Genomic DNA, 20,417 nt, shown 5'->3' with positions numbered 1-20,417 from the left:
GGCGTGGGTTCGATCCCTGGTCAGGGGACTAAGTTCCTGCATGCCACACAGCATGGCTAAAAAAAAAAAAAAAAAAAAAAGCCTACAAGTGCAGGAAAAATAGGAAAAGGCAAGGCAATATTGGGAGCTAGAAAGCATGTGGACTGTTGGTAGTTGACTTAGTAGTCAGGAGAAACTGGCAGATGGGAAAGTTAAGAATCAACTAGATATACACTAGGATACTCAAAATATCAATATTTGGAACTGATGGCCCTAGCTGAAAGGGAGGAGAGGAGGGTGGTGCTAAATGAAGACTGTTGAAATCTGGCTTAAAAAACAGATTCCTGGGTCTTCTCCCACAAAACTGTAACTTATCCACCTTGAATGAAACCTGGAAAGGAAAATGAAGACATCCCTACAGTGGAGGGGATGCCAGGCTCAGGTGGGGTCAGAATTCCCATACTGAGATCAGGAATTAAGTGAATTCATGTGTATTGGTTGCTGAGCTCCCTGAGGCCTGTTTCCCCTTTTATCTCCCAGAATGCGGAAAGCCAGGCCTTCATCTTCCAGGAAGGATACAGGGAGGACCAGGTTAAAGAGAAACACAAGACACTGAATACTTCTTAGCCAAACAGCCCAGCCAGATTATACCACAGCCAGCCGGGCAGACTCCTCTCTCTATAATAACTCATATCCAACCATCTTCTCCACCTCCACTGCTACAAGAAACCAATTCAGCTGGACTATTACAATCTCATAATTGGGTTTTGCCTGTGCTCTTGTTTCCCTACAATCCTTTCTGCAGTGGTCAGAGCAAACTTTAAAACTGTAAAATAGATCATTTCATTTCATCACTTGAAAACCTCTGAAGGCCTCCCTTTACCTTTACACTTTAGGATAATATTGAAGATTCTAACCTTGGCCAACAAGGCCATCATGAAGCCCGTGCCTTCCTCTCTCTGTCCTACCATTTCCCTCGTGCTCACTTTACTCTAGACAAGCCAGCCTTCCCTACCGTGCTCCTGGACCATGTCAAGCTGGTTTTCTCAGGGCCTTCGTGCTGGCTGGACCCTCTGCCCAAACGTTCCATGGCTTGTCCCTCCCATCAGGCCTCTCTCTTCAGAGCGGCCTGATCCCAAATGACTGAGTTTCCCACCCATCATTCTCTACATCCTTATCCCATTTTATTTTTTTCCACTGAACTTACTAATGACTGAAAAAAATAAATTTATTTGTTCATTTTTTAATCGTTTGTCTCCCTAAGAAGTAAGCTCTATGAGAGCAGAAGCTTTGTCTTACTCCTTAACATTTTATGCCTTCTTAGCATATATTCCATCCAACAAACGATCGCTATATGTACCACATTCTATACTCATTTACACATTTATTAACTGTCAGCCCCAGAATTCGATACACTTTTTAAGGGCAGGGATTTTTTTTTTCTGTCTCTGGAACCAACAGTGCTTTCACAGAATCTGTGCCCAATAAATATTTGCTGAGTAAATGAATGATATGTTTATTCAATGATTTTTCCTTGCTGTACTTCCTCTTACCTTGATTGCTTTCTGGATGTTAATGCATGATTCTCTTATGGTCTGCAGCAACTTATTGAACCGTCCCATCTCTTGGACAAGCACCGTGTTCATGCTCTGAGTGTAAGTGGTTGGGTATCTCCTCATTGCAGACTCAACATCAAAGTTGTTTGGAAGTTTACCCAAGATGTCACCAGCGACCTCATGTACTACTTCATCCGATGATTTTGCACCAGCCTCTGCTGAACGAGACTGGAAAGAATCCAAACTATGAATCAGAAATCCTCATAAAAGTCTAAGAATTGCTGGATAGGAAAACTCCTAAAGTAAATTTTATAAGAATGAGTACTATTGATACTTTGCTATTTTAACCTCGATTCTTCTCCCCACGAGATTTATTGAAGTGATGATAACAGGCATGGGAATGGAGTTTCAGGAGAAAAGCAACTGTTAGAAGGTAGAAGGCCATGTACAATGTTCAGAGGCAAAAGAGGGTCTGGAGGAAGCAAACAAGCTGCACACTGTGCTGCCCGGGGGTCAGGGGAAGAGCAGATGATACAGACAGAGGGAGAAAAAGCGTCCATGTTGGGGGTGGTGGTGGTCAAGTGATGACGGGCATCAAAGCCCAGGAGGACGAAATCTGGTTTTGCTTTGAGAAAGCAGTAACTCTAGTTATTGTTAGTTAGAAAGTAATAACTCTAGTGCCTAGTGGTTGCCAAAAGCAGAGATAGAGTTTTTTTTCCTTGAACCAAGAAGACAAAGAAAATAAGCTCATCTCCTCTAAGCAGTTGGAAGAGTTATGGCGACAAGACATACTTAGGGATCCACACTGGAAGCAAGGAAGGGGAATTTCATTTCAATTTTTATTTTTTATGTTTATAGTGACACCATGTAAATGAATCTATATTTTCTGGGAAAACCCTTTAAATCCTCAGAATAAATGAATGTGTGTGTGTGTGTGTGTGTGTGTGTGTGTGTGTGTTGAGAGAGAACAAGCACTATTAGAATATAAATGAATATATCTCATACTTTTCCAGTCCGTGGAAATTGTGTTTAGTCTTATTTCAGATTTTATATTTTCTAGTGTCTATATAGGCTCTATTCTATAAATATTGACTGTTACTTCTACTTAAGTTTCTACTGAGATTTTTAATGCTACCTAACACATTCCTATGAAGTTGTGCAATAAAAAAATTAAATGTTGGTAAGTGTTAATTACATGCTAGCAAAAAAAGGGATATGCCAATATAGTAATCCTTTATCATGATCCCAAAACATTAGGTTTACAACTAAGTATATAAAACAAATTACAGAGAACAAAGAAAGTAATGAACATTTGGCCAAAACTAGTGAAATATCTATTTCCATTGCATTTAAAGAATCATATGCTGATTTCTATTTGTATTTTGATGTGCATACAATATACTATAAACTCAACCATTCCTATTTTCTAACAAGAGCTGTGCCTCCACCAAAAAACTCCAAAAAAAAAAATCTTAGCCCTATAGCCCTTCAAAAATGTAAGAAAAATAATTTAGTATCACAAACATTCCTATACTTATTTCTCACACACCAAAATCACATAATTGGGGGGGTTTGTTTTAAAAGTAATATCCAACTGATATTGAGAATTAAGAGCAAAAGGGTGTTATTTATTTGTAATTATATAACTTAGTTTTTTTCCCTTTTACTACTTTTCCTTAGAGTTTTCACAAACACCGTTTGAAATCTAATGGTCATTTCCCTTTTATTAAACAAATAAAGATAAATGGGATCCATTTTCAAGGAGACATCATGGAATTTAGCCTTTCCATTTCTAGTTTCACAATATTTTAGGTTGAAACAATTTTCTTATTCAAAAGAGAGTCTGGCACACTATAAAACTCTCAGAGGAAAACATAGGCAGAACACTCTATGACATAAATCACAGCAAGATCCTTTGTGATCCACCTCCTGGAGAAATGGAAATAAAAACAAAAATAAATGGGACCTAATGAAACTTAAAAGCTTTTGCACAACAAAGGAAACCATAAACAAGACAAAAAGACAACCCTCAGAATGGGAGAAAAGATTTGCAAATGAAGCAACTGACAAAGGATTCATCTCCAAAATGTACAAGCAGTTCATGCATCTCAATATCCAAAAAACAAACAACCCAATCCAAAAATGGGCAGAAGACCTAAACAGACATTTCTCCAAAGAAGATATACATATAAAGAAGAAACTAACACACAACTGTAAAGCAATTATACTGCAATAAAGATGTTTAAAAAAAAAAGAAAGAAGATATACAGGTTGGCAACAAACACATGAAAGGATGCTCAACATCACTAATCATTAGAGAAATGTAAATCAAAACTACAATGAGGTATCACCTCACACCAGTCAGAATGGCCATCATCAAAAAATCTACAAACAATAAATGCTGGAAAGGGTGTGGAGAAAAGGGAAACCTCTTGTACTGTTGCTGGGAATGTAAACTGGTGCAGCCACTATGGAGAACAGTATGGAGGTTCCTTAAAAAACTAAAATTAGAGCTACCATATGACCTAGGAATCCCACTATTGGGCATATACCCTGAGAAAACCATAATTCAAAGAGTCATGTACCACAATGTTCATTGCAGCTCTATTTACAATAGCCAGGACATGGAAGCAACCTAAGTGTCCAACAGATGAATGGATAAAGATGTGGCACACATATATAATGGAATATTACTCTGCCATAAAAAGAAACGAAATTGAGTTATTTGTAGTGAGGTGGATGGACCTAGAGTCTGTCATACATAGTGAAGTAAGTCAGAAAGAGAAAAACAAATACCGTATGCTAACACATATATATGGAATCTAAAAGAAAAATGGTTCTGAAGAACCTAGGGGCAGGAAAGGAATAAAGATGCAGACATAGAGAATGGACTTGAGGACACAGGGAGGGGGAAGGGTAAACTGGGACGAAGTGAGAGAGTGGCATGGACATATATACACTACCAAATGTAAAATAGATAGCTAGTGGGAAGCAGCCACATAACACAGGGAGATCAGCATGGTGCTTTGTGACCACCTAGAGGGGTGGGATAGAGAGGGTGGGAGGGAGGGAGATGCAAGAGGGAGGAGATATGGGGATATATGTATATGTATAGCTGATTCACTTTGTTATAAAGCAGAAACTAACACACCATTGTAAAGCAATTATACTCCAATAAAGAATTTTTTTTTTTTTTTTAAAGAGAGTCTGGCAGTTAAGCATAAGCAAAAGAGCTCTGCAGAAGTAACATTCTCAGCTCCCATACTGGCTCCTGTCATTTCAAAAGATAGTTTGGTTAAATACACAATGTAAAGGTCTTGTCATCGTGACCTTGCTCTCCAACCTGCAGTCCTGGTCTATCTCATTGCCTCTGAATTGTGGTTAATCCCGATGTAGAATCACTGAACTCATGCTTACCCATTACTATAACTGTACTTGCCAATCTGAGTTGGAGGATATTGAAAGAGGTTGTTTAATTACATACTGAGAAGATACCCCAAGTGTATTTAAACTTATTGTTTGGCTCTGAGTCATTTTCTGTTGGAATAAGCCCACTGCTTCATGTGGCACAACCCATCAGGTTTAAATAAAGCCAAAAGACACTATAAATCTCCTGCTGTCAGACTGTTGTGTACTACAGGCACTGATGTTCCTAACAATCTATTTATTCATGTCTGTATATATGCTTTCATGCTCAGGCAATAACTGATTTTAATGGTATTAACATGTAAAATGGACATAAAAAATAATCTTTGTCCTTTCTGCCTTATGAGTAAATGTCATCTTACAGTAGACCAGAGCTAGAAGTTCCATGAACTCTTCCATCAGTGACAGCACAATATTTCATCCTCCTAATCTGGTTCTTTTAGCTTCCCGCCCCCCACTCCCAACCCAGCATCTCTGGTTATCTGCCTTCTATGTCCTATTCCATTTTTAGAATCTAGAAAAAATATCACATAGTGGTTCAGAACACAAATTCTGGAGCCAAACTAGTGGGAGTCAGACTGCTTGGCTTTGAGTGCTGGTTTGAAATTGTACTAGCTGACCTTGAGTAAATGACTTAATCTTTCTGTGTCTGAGTCTTTTAGCTGTAAAATGGGAATAATTAGCACCCTCACTTCATAGGACTGTCATAAGCATTACACTGTTATACATAAAGCATTCAGAACAGTGCTCCCATACAGTAAGCACTATAAAATTATTAACTATTATTAGTATTAATCTGAGATTCCATAAAAATAAAAAAGACCAGTTCGAGATCAGTTTGGGTGATAATTTGCTTAACTGAATAAACATCCTGAACTTACTAAAATTTCATTCAGTCACTAAGGGAACTCACCATTTGGACTAATTTGCTTTCAAAAATAAAAAAAAACAAACAAGCATATCTTCTAATGGGAGAACAATACAAGGGAAGATCTCTAAATAGACAAGCAAGATTAAATATCTTTCATTCAAATGTACTGACTCGTGCCCAGGGCATGCTAAAATCTGATGCCTTGGAAGGTCATTCTCCGACATGCCCTTACATTTATGCTCTCACCAGTGGAGCTGCATGTCTAAGAGTCAAAGGTTTTCCTAAACCTTTTAATTTATTTTGTACTTACTATTATATTCCTTAAATATTATGTAATCTGATAAAATATTGATGTGAAAGAAACTATCCTATGTAAACTAGGTTAAATGTTCTAGAATATTTGATAAAGATAAGTCATTTAAAAATGTTGAACTAGTAAGAGGGAAAATAAAATAGGCAGAATTCTAGATGGATTCTGGCGTTAAACTGCTTCCAGGTATCTTTGAAATTCTTCTTCCACTTTAAAGGAAGTAAAAAGGGATAATGTATTAGGGCATGATTTAAGCAAGAAAGGCAAAATGGAACTCATAGCAGCAGAATGATATCAAAGTATACTCAGAGATACTGAAAGAATATTATTCAAAGAACTCTTGGAAGCAGAATGATACTCAAAGATTCTTCCCAAATCAAAAGACTGATGAAAACAAAACCCACACATTCGTTTACTTTGTTTAAACCCATTTTTAAGTTACGTATTTTTTTTCTTTTCCTTAAAGTGGTTCTCCACTTGAAGAGATGGAATTCTGTGCCTGGGCCTCTACCGTGTTGTCTCATGCTGCTTGGGGAGCATCCTTTCCAGCCTCAGAAGCCAGTTCCTGCACAGATCACACACCTGTGTGAGAAGAATGTTATCAAACAGCAGTTGAGTTTCTGACTGATCTTTAGTGATATCTGCATTGGCATTCATCCCAAAGATTTCCGGAGCTGGGGTCAGTGGCAGTGTCTTTGTGTATTCGATGTAGCTTTTGTGCTGCAAAGATGAGTAACAAGGAATCAGGAGGTTAGAAATCAGGAAATCAGGTTAGAATTACAGAAATCTAATTATCCTGTAGAGCTTGCTCGCTGAAAAGAGATAATTTTTAATACTCAAGTTACTGAGTGGATGAGCCTGTGAGCCTGGACACGGAATGCTTTCATTTTCTTTCAACCTGGGCCAAAGTGTTAAAAAAAAAAAAAAAAAAGATATGGACACATTTAGAGAGAGAAAAAAAAGTCCCATTCAATTGGAATGGATCTGAAAATGGAGAGAGGAATATCCTGGCTGCTTCATTTAGAAATTCTTCCAGAGGAATCTTTCTGTGCTGCATTTGCTGATGACTGTTCTTAGTTTATCACAATAATTTTTTCTCTGCTTTAGTCTGATTTTTCTGTTTACTCTTATTGTGATAAATCCACGTAATTCAGAAAAGTGAAAATCATCTGAGATTTTATCATGAGATAACCACCATTAATATGGTAAATCTTTTTATATATATATGCAGACACGTTTTATAGTTTATTTATGTGAATTTCTATCAAAATTCCATACTTTTCCTGATGCTCATATAATCATATGCAAACATTCATATATTGGGTTGGTCAAAAAGTCTGTTCATAAGACATTACAGAAAATTCCGAACGAACTTTTTGGCCAACCCAATACACGTACGGTAGCGGGGAGACTGGTCATCATTGGTGGTTTTTCGACATGGGTCATGTTACATAACCTGACTTCATCTTTGGCCATCTTCTCACTTACCAAATCATCACTGGAGATCTTGTTACCATGACTCTCTGTGTTGACTTGCCCCACCCAGTCAGTGACCTGGGCTCTGGGACTGATTTTTCTCTTCATCTCTGTTAGTGTCTGCCCTCAGCTAGAATCCATCCTAGTGGATGATGGGATCATGGTATGTGCCTCTGTTCCCTGTGGCTGTGTTTTTAACTTTCAATATGTGCCCTTTTGACTTCTGGGAATAAAATGAGAACCAATTTAATTGTGCTGGCAGTCCCTAGAAGTCTACTGTGTGATAATCTGAAGGCAGATAGATACCACATCTTCTACTAGACAGGACTGGAAAAAGTAGCAGAAGAGAACCTTGGTCTTGTGAAGCAGGTGTGATGCTCTGTCCCTTTCTACCTGTGGGATCTTGGGAAAGTCATTTAACTTTAGTGAACTTACTTTCTCACTTGTAAAAGGGAAAGAAAGAATAATAACTCAAATGTTAATTAGATGCTCCAGTGAGATAATTACATGTAACTGCTTTGTAAATAAGCATGATCTGAATGTTAACTATTATTGTTAATACTATTTTGTAACCCCTTCTCATGTGTATTTCCATTTTAATTCGGGACCATGCCTTTTTTCCCAAAGCACTGAATTCACAATAATAGGATTTCTGGTCACTGAGGAAGCCATTCTTGGGTGAGGAACATTTCTGATAGTCCTCACATTACAGCAAATAGGAAACCACTAACTCCGTCTTTGCATGGGATTTGCTCTGTCCCTATAGGACTGAAGAAAGTACACACAATGGTTAACAAAAAACAAGGCTTCTTTCAAAAAAAAAATTCACCTTTTTCTATATCAGAGGAATTCCACATTTTACTGCTCTTAGTTTTCTTGAAGAGCATATGTACTTACATCACCAGAAGGAGGCACAAAATAGATGCCACTGGAGTCGAATTTATAGTGTGGATTCTGAACTAATTCCACGTTGAAGAATTTGTTTAAGATGCTGCGCAGCGTGCGCCGGTCCCAGTCGTCAGTCACGCGGCCGCCGTAATTGCACTCACCCGTCATGTACTGCAGGGCGTCGTAGGGCAGTTCCTAGAGTAGAGGTCAAGTCGCTCAACCAGTCAAGACTTAGCAGTGGCACATTATACAGGATCGTGTTTCTTGTTTGCTCATGTTATTTAAACAGTTACGGAAAGTTTGCATGAACACAATTTCCCTTTATATACTTCCCGGCTAATTTGTTGTAATTTTCCCCAGGGTCTCTCTCTCTTTCTGTGATTTGTCATTTCCATTAGGTCAGTGCAAAGAATAGAAATCCTCTATTAACTTGTGAACTCACCTCTATTCAACCAACATTAATGGACCACCTACTATACGCCTGATGCAAAATTAGTTAGACCATAATCCCATCCTTGAAAATCCTGCACTGTTGAATGACATTCAAAACCAATCCAATATAATTCTGAGATAATCAGTGTTCATTTCCTTCACCACCTCTTTATATCTGTATGTTTTGACAATTGGAATCATACTATATATACAATTTTGCATATAATTTTTCACCAAATCTCATATTATGAGATATCTTTTACTGTTTCACGAAATACTCTTTGAAAATAGTTTTTAATAACTATCTTCTAATATTGAAGATTTCAGTTGCTCCTAATTTTCTACTTTGTTATATTGTTTCATTAAACATACATCCCTTAAAATTGCTAATGATTCTTTAGTCTAGATTCCTGAAAGGGAAATTACACTGTCAAAGGAAAGAAGTTTATAAAAAGCAATTGACTAATGTCACCAAACTGCTTTCCTGAAGGCTGTAGTAATTGTAGGAATCAGTTTTAAAATCTTTGCTAATTTGATTGACCAAAGGTAATTAATATTGCATTAATTTGCATTTTCTAGAATACTAATGAAATTTATGATCTTTTCATATGTTTAATAACATTTGTTCTTCTGTGAACTAGCCTCCTACCTATTTTTTTCAATTAAAGTTTTTTTTTTTAAATATTTATTTATTTATTTTTGGCTGTGTTGGGTCTTCGTTTCTGCGCAAGGGCTTTCTCTAGTTGTGGCAAGCGGGGGCCACTCTTCATCGCGGTGCGCAGGCCTCTCACTATCGCAGCCTCTCTTGTTCCCTGCGCCACCAGGGAAGCCCTCAATTAAAGTTTTAATAGTTTTATTTGTATAAGCTCTTTTATAAATCTACCTTTATCAAATTTTTTGAAATATTTTTCCTGTAGGTTTGCCTTTTTATTATATTCTTTAGTACATAGAATTTCTAAGTGTTTATGAATGCAAAAGAATTGATTTTTCACATTGTGATTTTATTTATCCTAAGCATAAATACTTACACAGCCACCAGTAATATAGAGAATTCTCTCACTGCTCACAACAAAACTGAGTATTATCATTTAGGAAAAAAAATGATAATTAAACAATAAAATTGTTTTTAATTTAATTTTTTGGGATATAATTGACATATTATATTAGTTTCAGGGGTACAAATAATGATTTGATATTTGTATATACTGTGAAATGATCACCACAGTAAGTCTATTTAACATCCATCACCGTAATCACAATATTTTTTTGTGTTGAGAACTTTCAAGATCTGTTTTCTTTAGCCACTTTCAAATATGCAATATAGTATTAACTATAGTCACCATGCTGGACATTACATATCATAATTTTATTTTACTTACTTATTTATTTTTGATATTGACATTTAAAAAACGTTTATTCACTGCTTGTATTTCTTATTGTTAAATTATCTACTTTATTCTTTTATGTGTTTTCCTCTTATGAATGTTTTTTTTTTATTATTATTAAAAGCTCTTTAAAAAGATACCAAATCAGTTTGTCAGAAAAATTTTAGGTATTTTCTCCAATTTTCACTTGTCTTTTATTTTTATGATGTTTGTTTATGGTATTTTAATATAGCAATGTTTTAAAATGTTTTCTACTAAAATATTGCAATCTTTTTACTTTAGGATTTTTTCACCATTTTTGTGCTATAAATGCCCTTCTGGCAGTTATCTGCTAAAAGTTAAAGCATATATACCCTACATCTCAGTGATCCCACTTAGAGGAATCTCTTCAGTAGAAAACAATAGCACTTGGGAAGAATAGGTGGTAGTGATTAGACAGAAGGAATGTATTGAATTCAGGCTTGGGAATTAAGAGACTTGTTACTTGGTAGAACTGGAAGTGAAGGCAGTGAATTTAGGAGAACAGCTCAGTGACCAAGACGTGGTGGAGAAACAAGCAGAACCAGGAGGGAGAACAACGAAGCGGTGTTGAGGGGAGTTTGCAGATGCAGGCACTGCTTGGGTTTGCCTTGTTGACAGGTCCCCACCTCATAAAACTGAAATATAGTAAGAAAACTCCTGTGTGAATTAAATAGTATATGAGCATGAGCTGGGCCCTGGGAGGGCTTTGTGAGGCAGACATAAGATGAGATCTGGAGGGGGAGGAGTTTGACTTATGTTTAAAGGGTTAAACCTACCAACATTCCCATGAGAGCTGATGGGTAAACTTGTTCCTCTCAGCAGCTTGATCACAACCAGGGCCAATCAAACTGGGGAATGTATTCTCCCAGGCACCCAGGTCCATCGGCTGAGGTTTCAGAAAGAGTAGCAGCTCGCTGCTGGGATTTCTTCTCTGTTCTGTTGTTATAAGAGGGTTGAGACCACAGGCCAGGAGACAGTGCAGAAGTCGGCAACTATATGCAAGGTTATATATGAAGTTATTCACTTTAACATTACTTATTAGTAAGAAATAAAAAGGAAATAAAATCCTGATAGTCAAAAGTGGGAAATGCTGTGTATGCAGCCATTAAAACAAAGATCTGCATCTATCTTGGAAGTTGTCCACAACATATGTAAGTGAGAAAAGCAAGCTGAAAATGATATGCTGAAAATGACATACAGATGTAATTATGTTTTTGAGGAAAATGTGTGTGTGTATTGTATATACGTGTATATATAACTATTTGTGCATAGGAAAAAGTTTGGACAGGCCTTCCTAAGCTGTGAAATTGACTGCTTTGGGGGTGAACTTAGGGTGAGAGTGAGGAGTGAGCCTTTCACTGACACACAATCACACACACACAACCCTCCCAAAGGGAATTACCCATTTGCCAAGTACATTATATACACCCACTTGTATTTTCTTCTGTTACAGTTTACTTTTTCTTATTTACGTTTTTTAAATTAAAATATATAAAGAACTCATACAACTCAATAACAAAACCAAAAAAATCTGATTAAAAAATGGGAAGAGGGGCTTCCCTGGTGGCGCAGTGGTTAAGAATCCGCCTGCCAAAGCAGGGGACACGGGTTCGAGCCCTGGTCCGGGAAGATCCCACATGCCGTGGAGCAACTAAGCCCGTGTACCACAACTACTGAGCCTGCACTCTAGAGCCCATGCTCTGCAACAAGAGAAGCCACTGCAATGAGAAGCCCGTGCACTGCAACGAAGAGTAGCCCCCACTCGCCGCAACTAGAGAAAGCCTGCGTGCAGCAACAAAGACCCAATGCAGCCAAAAATAAATAGATAAAATAAATTTATATTTAAAAAAATGGGCAGAGGATCTGAATAGATATTTTTCCAAAGAAGACATACAGACAGCCAATAGACACATGAAAGGATGCTCAACATCATTAATCACCAGGAAAATGCAAATCAAAACTACAATGGGATGTCACTTCACACCTGTCAGAATGGCTATTATCAAAGAGACAAGAAATAATACATATGTTGGTGAGGCTGTGGAGAAAAAGGAGCCCTTGTGTACTGTTGGTGGGATTGTAAATTGGTGCAGCCATTATGGAAAACAGTATGGAGGTTCCTCAAAAAGAAAAAATTAAAAACAGAACTACCGTATGACCCAGCAATTCCACTTCTGGGTATTTATTCAAAGAAAATGAAAACACTAATTTGAAAGGCTATATACATCCCTATGTTCATTGCAGCATTATTTACAATAGCTAAGACATGGAAGCAATGTAAGTGTCCACTGATGGATGAATGGATAAAGACGTGGACTATATGTGGAATACACAATGGAATACTATTCAGCCATAAAAAGAATGAAACCTTGCCATTTGTGACAACATGAATGGATCTTGAGGGTATTATACTAAGTGAAATAAATCAGACAAAGACAAATACTGTATGATTTCACTTAAATGTGGAATCTAAAAACACAAAACAAATGGACAAACAAAACAAAACTTATAGATACAGAGAACAAATGAACAAACAAAACAAAACTTATAGATACAGAGAACAGATTGATGGTTGCCAGAGGGGTGGTGAGTTTCCAGGAGGGCAAAATGGATAAAAGAGATTAAGACGCACAAACTTCCAGTTATAAAATAAATAAGTCATGGGGATGTAAGTACAGCATGGTGACATTGGTCAATAATACTGTGGCGCAAATTTGAAAGTTGCTAAGGAAGTAAATCTTAAAAGTTCTCATCACAAGAAAAACAATTTTTTTTAACTCTATGGTGACAGATAACTATAAGTATTGTGGTGATCATTTTGCAGTAAATACAAATGTTGAATCATGTTGTATACTTGAGACTAATATCATGTTGTAGGTCAATTATACTTCAATAAAAAAGAACAAAATTTTGATTGCTGAAGGATTACATTCGATTTAGTATCAAAGGGAACTGTGAATCACATTCCACAAAGAATCTCTGTATTTCTTGATGGGTTATATGTCATGCGTGAGTAGCAGTTTTGTGCAGTTTGCTATGTGATCACTGTGCTGGAGGAACGGGAAGTACTGCTCAATTGTCATTTAATAGAAGGAACCAGTTCAGTCAGTCCCACACGTCATTAAAAGATTCTCTGTAGCATTTGCCAGGATGGACAGTTCCTGATATTCCATTTTTACTCAGCATGCTCACTCCCCCTTTTTCTCTGGCTGTTTGGTCTGCATCTTCCATTTCTCCTGTCCTCTCTCCTACCGTTGATATTGGGTGCTCACCAGCACCCAGGCTTTAGTTCGTTTTTACGCTACGCGGCCTCCCTTTTAAATCTCAGGTGTTCTCAGGCTTCTCCTTACACATTAACAATTCACAATTCTCTATTTGTGCTCACTCTCTTCTCTTGGGCTTTATATCTATATGCCAAAAGCCTACCAGATACCATCGATATCTATACCTAGACACCCCAGATGTATCAAATGTACAAGACTGAATTATTTATCCACTCACCCACCCCCATTCCACTAACCCACCTGCTATTATATACCCATTAATTCCTGATACCTATTCCCTGTCTGGATTAATGAGTGGTGGTAGGACCACCAACTGAGACCACAAAACTAACATTAACAGACTTCTCCCTCTCCCTTTACCAAAATTCCCCTCTTTTCATAATGATACCAGTCATGTTCTATTAAGGACCCACCCTACTCCAGTATGACCTCATCTTAGTTTAACTGATTATATCTGCAACAACTCCATTCCCAAATAAGTTCACATTCTGAGGTAGCATGGATTAGAACTTCAACACATTTTTGGGGGGCGACACAATTCAACTCATATCATCTTAAACTGGCGTCATCTAAATCCCTCTAATCTGCTCTCCACTCTGTTGCTAGAGTGGTCTTTCTAAAATGCAAATACTCTCCTAAAAGCAGACCAATAACAATATAATAATCCCAAATCAGTATGGCATACAAGGATGCTCCAAATCACTTATACTTAACCAAATCTTTTCACCTATTGGTACTTTTTTTAACCTTTTTATTGCTGCTTCTTTACACCATCCACCTGAAAACCTTCTATTCATTGTTTGAGTCCCAGGCAACTGCTCCTCTGTGGAACCTTCCTTAATCACATCCAGCGAGTTGCTTACCTCCTTGTTTGTGTTCAGATCTTTAAAAAGCTAGGGCGACCAAATAAACTACTGTCCAAACTGTAACACTTTGAGAGTGAACGTGGGCACTAAAGATAATTAGTATTATGGAATTTTAGAGTAATATATATATATATTAACTATTTTTATATTGGCAGGCCTGTAAGTAGTTTTATTCAAACATTGCTTTTAAAATAAGATTATTACTTAAAATAAGAAATTGAAGCAAAAATTTTATAATGATTAAGAGTTTAAGCAGAATAACTTTTCTTAGTATATATTCATGTACTTTAACTTCTTAGACATCTCTCTCTCTCAAATAACATCTCCGATATTTTCCTGAAGAATGTACTTTTCAATATGGTCTCACTGTTTTTTAATTTTTAAAGTAAAATTGTCTATAATGTTTGGCAAAGTTTCATTTTATGGTTATTAAATTTTAAATTGCTGACACTTTTAATTGACTCCACTACATACTATAATATTTTAAATTAGAATATATTCTACAGGTTCGTGAACAAATTGCTAATGAAAGGAGCTCCTCATTCTTTTTGTTTATATTCAAAAGTGTGATTATTTTAGCTCAAATACTTCCACATGCACTGTTTCATTATAGCTTTTGCCTCCATTCTTAGTATCTTTTTAAAATAAATATTATTACAGGAAAGAAATTCATCAAATCTATGCTTCTTTTGAACGTTTCACCAAATTTTAATGCTGCAAAATCAAAGGCCTTCTCAACTTATTTCATTTTAGTACAGAATACAAATTTGTCCAAAGAAACACAGAAGACCAGACAAATGTTCTTCACCTAAGTTTAGATATGTCATTTGAGCTCTCAATATTTATTTTGTTCTGTTTTTTCCTTTGCTTTTATAGAGAGAGGATTCAATGACTTCCTGTTTGCAAGCCTTTTTTTTTAAAAAAAAAATCACAATTCACTAAAAGTTTCAAAAACCAAAGGTTTTTTTGATACTCCATTGATTGATTTAAAGATTTCCAACTAATTTTGAACAAATTTCTATCAAAATTTTGAAGATTTGCTTTCGAAAAATTTCCATATCCTTGTAGGACACTTGCACTGATTTACCAAGCAGTTCTTCAAAAGTTCAAACATGTTAAAATCCATCTGATAGATAAGCAGCAAAGAGAGAGAGAGAGAGAGAGAGAGAGAGAGAGAGAGAGAGAGAGAGAGAGAGAGTATATGCATGTGTGTGCACACGCACAAGCGATGGGGAGAGAGAGAGAAAGCAGAGAGGGGTGGGGAGAGGGAGAGAGAGAACTGCAGGGGATGAAATATGGTTGATGTGATGACATTACATTGTGGGATTTCTTCCCAGAATCTATACTTCAAGTTAACACCAATGGCTTAAGTAGTTTGTTTGATCGGGACAAACGGCCCAAACTCTGGAATAAAACTACAGTGACATTTCCTTAAAAATAAAGTCATGCTCCAGAACAGAGGGCAATCAGTCTGTTTTTTGTTTGTTTGTTTGTTTTCATTTTGGACACTGGTTGATGTTTATGTGTCAAAATAAATGATAAAATACAGGTTCCTAACAGACAAACTGACATCCTAACTACTACTATGGCAGTTGTAATATTCTGTTATAATAAAGTCCTACTTAATAAGCTTTTGGGAACTATCCTCTTATTCATTTTGTAAAAAAAGAAATTAATCAGAAGTCCCTGCTCACTGTACAAACACAACGTGATAAACAGCACAACAGGTAATGTCCTTGCTGTGACTTTTATGGTACCTCATACTGGTTCAGGAACATGTGGAGTTGCTGTACGCTGATTCTTAGGTCAGTCTCGTTGAACTCATAAGGAATATTCCATCCCAGGGGTCCAAACTTCCGTCTCTCTTGTACCAAAGCATGAAAGAAACAGAGACCATATAGTAATTTCTTGAATTCCTCCTGTAATGAGAAGAAATGGTGTAACATCATTATTTCTTCCCCTAATATTGCATTATGCTTATCATATTTTAAAATGAAAGTAATTAATTCCTTTTGCTTATCAATATACCCATGTCAAAGTAAAACTAAAACAGAATTAACTGTTTCTACCAGCTATTTAGGCTATGCCTATTTGTATACATGTTCAGTTGACACACATAGCTTCTATGTACACCAGGTTTTTGGAAAGTATAGTAAGCCTGTCTAATTTAACATTACCTTAGAGGATTTGGGGGGTTTCAACTTAAGCATCCTGAGGCAAGGAGTATGAATTCCAATGTTTGGTCCCAGATCACCATGGAGAAATTTCAAAGGAGATAGTTCAAACCAATTAAGAAGCTCTACAAGCACTTTTTGGTTGAAATTTTGGGCAGCCTCATGGCTTTTCTGGTTGCTTTTAGGTAAGAGAAGTCCCATAGTCACTGTCAACTGCAAAGCCAGCCTTGATTAAGAAATCAGAAAGTACGATGCAATATATGAATCATTTGTACCCTCCACAAGAAGGATATAAAAATGGTCAAAATAGAGCTTGAGAGAGGATTTGTGAAGAGGTTTCCTTGGAGAGAAGAGCTGCTGTGCTGGGAGTCCCCTTGTCCTCACCTCCAAGGGAAAGGGGAGTGTGGGGTCCAAGATACTGAGAAGGAACTAATGGGGCCCCTTGGAGGGTTGATACACATGCCCTGAAGCTGGGATGGAGCGGGACAGTGCAAAACTCATGCCTGGAAGAGTAGAGCAGTCTATGGCCTAGGGTCGTGGACTATGGGAGGGAAATCAGTAGCCTTCCCTCAGATGGTGGGCCAATCTGGTGTGAATCCCAAGGAGCAGACAGGGAGCTGGACTAGGAATGTCAGCCAGTGGTCATTTTAATGGTTTCCTATTCAAGAGGACTTGTGTCACAGAGTAAGGAACCCCAACAGTAAGAGCCTGTATGAAACGAAGCCTGGAGAACCAAAAGCTGAGGGGAATCAGGAACAGCCAGCTGAAGGGGAGGCACTGACAAAGGTGATGGGGTCACAGAGAAGTCCAGCACGGGAGCCGAAGGAGAACCCATGAGATACCTCACGAGGCAAAAAAGTCAGCTTTAAATCCCCACCAAGTCCAAAGAGCTCGAGGCAATAGCAGCCCAGAAGAGGAACCTCTGCTCCTCCTGACTCACCCCTGCACACGCCCTGAACTGAGCACTCAGTATCAGCAGCTATCATGTGCAGGAGGAGTTACAAAAAGAAAGGTGGGGCTTCCCTGGTGGCGCAGTGGTTGAGAGTCCGCCTGCCGATGCAGGGGACACGGGTTCGTGCCCCAGCCCGGGAAGATCCCACATGCCGCGGGGCGGCTGGGCCTGTGAGCCATGGTCGCTGAGCCTGCGCGTCCGGAGCCTGTGCTCCGCAACGGGAGAGGCCACAGCAGTGAGAGGCCTGCGTACCGCGAAAAAAAAAGAAAAAAGAAAAAAAAAAGAAAGGTGGCCCAACAACACATGAAAAGATGCTCAACATCCTTAATTATTAGAGAAATGCAAATCAGAACCACAATGAGCTGTTATCACCTCACACCATTCAGATTGGCTATCATCAAAAAGACAACAAATAACAAATGCTGGAGAGGGTGTGAAGAAAAGGGAACCCTTGTACACTGTTGGTGGAGATGTAAATAGTTGCAGCCACTACAGAAAACAGTATAGAGGTTCCTTAAAAAACTAAAACTAGAGTTATCATATGATCCAGCAATTCTACTTCCTGGGTATATATCCAGAAGAAAATGAAAATTCTAATTCAAAAATATACATGCACCCCAATGTTCACAGCAGCCCTAGTTACAATAGCCAAGACATGGAAACAACCCAAGCATCCATCAACATATGATTGGTTTAAGAAGATATGGTGTATATATACAATGAAATATTACTCAGCCATAAAAAAGGATGAAATATTGCCATTTGCAGCAACATGGATGGACCTAGAGAATATTCTACTTAGTGAAATAAGTTAGACAGAGAAAGACAAATACTACATGATATCACTTACATGTGGAATCAAAAAAAAATAAAACAAATGAATCTATATACAAAACAGAAACAGACTCACAGACATAGAAAACAAACTAATGGCTACCAAAAGGGAGAGGGAGGAAGGGACAAATTAGGAGTGTGGGATTAACAGATACAAACTATTAAACATAAAATAGATAAGCAGTGAGGATTTACTATATAGCACAAGGAATTACATTCATTATCTTGTAATACCCTACAATGGACTACAAAAAAAAATAACTTAATCACTTTGCTGTATACCTAAAACTAACACAGTATTATAAATGAACTATACTTCAATTAAAAAAAAGGAAAGATGACAACTCCATTCTCGTTCCCTAGTGGCAGGAAGCCCACCAACTACAGGCCCGAGGCGAAGTGCTAGAGAGTTGAAACCTATGTTTTGAATAAAAGTTAAAATATTGGTTAATATATTGTGTTGCACTTTCTGATTTCTGAATCAAGACTGGCTTTGCAGTTTAAAATGACTATAGGTCATTTTATTACCTGACACTAACCAGGAAAGCCATGAGACTGCCCAAAGTTTTATCCAAGGGCAGGGGGGAAAGTTTCCCCCATGGAATAAAATAGAAAGGGAGAGTGTGAGACAAGAGGAAAGTAGCATAAGTTTGACCACAAAGGTGGGAGAAGCAAAGTTAAACATGCTGTGCTAATTCTGCAACTCTTCTCGATATATTAGAGAATTGAGCAAATTAGTAAAATGTGTTGATGATGTGCAAATATGGAATGAGGAAAAGCAGGAAAGAACCCTGGGTAGAGGGACTGAAATTGAAGGTATTGCTAGGAACTCATTACTTCTAAAACATGTATATGAGGTGTGTGCATGGACTTGTTTGTACATACTATATGTGTGTATACAGATTTGCATATATGTATTTGTGAGTACATGTATATATTTCCAAGTCCTCTTTAAAAGACCCGAACCACAGATAATAAATGTTACTTGTTTGGCACCAAAATCTTGGTCTCTAATACCATTCCCCATGAAACAGGAAACAGGGCTCTTCAGAAAAATGGCTGGTTCCAGGACTGGGATACAGATAAGCCTGGACCAGCATTTGCCAGAAAGAGGAATAATAATAATAATAATAATAATGGGACCTATAACAAGTACAAAAGGAGCTCCCACTGACCAATTCTGGGACAACTTGAGCAAAATACTTAAGAATAGTAATGAATTATAAACCATTGGAAAAAATGCAAGGAATTCATGAGTCCACACCAATAAAAGATAAATAAATGGAATAGAAGGGAGGGCTGCTGCTGACAATAGCATGTCAAGTGTCAAATGTGGAGGGAGTGCTGGAGTTGGAATCACCAGTGGAAATAAGTGGGTCAAGCAAGAATCATCACTGGCTACTAAATCTGTGTCCCAGGTAGATTTTGATGAGGAACAGGCTATTTGCATGGTCCAAAATGTCTCCTCACAGACTGATTATTAGTTGCAAGGGGCAAAGCAGTTATTATACAGTGAAGAAATCAGACCACACTTCGTCTGGGGGGATCAAAATTAGTAACATCAGTGAGGGATAAATGGGCACCGTGCGCCTCCCAGTATGATACCTGAGGACATGACTTCACCCATGTCGTATTGTGGCTCAGAACGCATAACTTGAACCTAATCTCGAGGAAATATCAAGCAAGCCCAAAGTGAGAAATGTTCTATTAAAAACAACGTGGGGGGGGGGATGAATTCTTCAGGAATGTCAGTGCCATCAAAGACAAAGAAAGGCTGAGGCAATGGTCCAGATTAAAGGAGGCAAAGAGGCATGGTGACTAAATGTGATACTAACCCTGGACCCATCCCATGGTGAACAGGGAAAATGCTCCAAAGGACATCACTGCATCAATTGACAAATTTGGGACACAAACACAAATTTGGGTAGATTAGATACAATAGTGTATACTTGCTAAATTTACT

General features: G+C 37.7%; 1 protein-coding gene across 1 annotated transcript in view; it reads right to left on the bottom strand.

Annotated features, from left to right (window-relative positions):
* The window catches only part of DNAH7 (dynein axonemal heavy chain 7), a 243,777-nt gene that overhangs the window by 12,891 nt on the left and 210,469 nt on the right, over positions 1 to 20,417 (bottom strand). Inside the window, exons 57-60 of the mRNA XM_060105782.1 lie at positions 16,252 to 16,413; positions 8,516 to 8,701; positions 6,725 to 6,862; positions 1,533 to 1,763 (exon numbers count right to left, since the gene is read on the bottom strand). Of these exons, the coding sequence (XP_059961765.1) occupies positions 1,533 to 1,763; positions 6,725 to 6,862; positions 8,516 to 8,701; positions 16,252 to 16,413 (717 nt within the window). The remainder of the gene's footprint in view (positions 1 to 1,532; positions 1,764 to 6,724; positions 6,863 to 8,515; positions 8,702 to 16,251; positions 16,414 to 20,417) is intronic.

Source organism: Mesoplodon densirostris, chromosome 8 (assembly GCF_025265405.1).
Source record: "Mesoplodon densirostris isolate mMesDen1 chromosome 8, mMesDen1 primary haplotype, whole genome shotgun sequence".
NCBI lineage: Eukaryota > Metazoa > Chordata > Mammalia > Artiodactyla > Ziphiidae > Mesoplodon > Mesoplodon densirostris.
The sequence above is the reverse complement of the archived record's forward strand: the minus strand, read 5'-3'. Positions and strand labels throughout refer to the sequence as shown.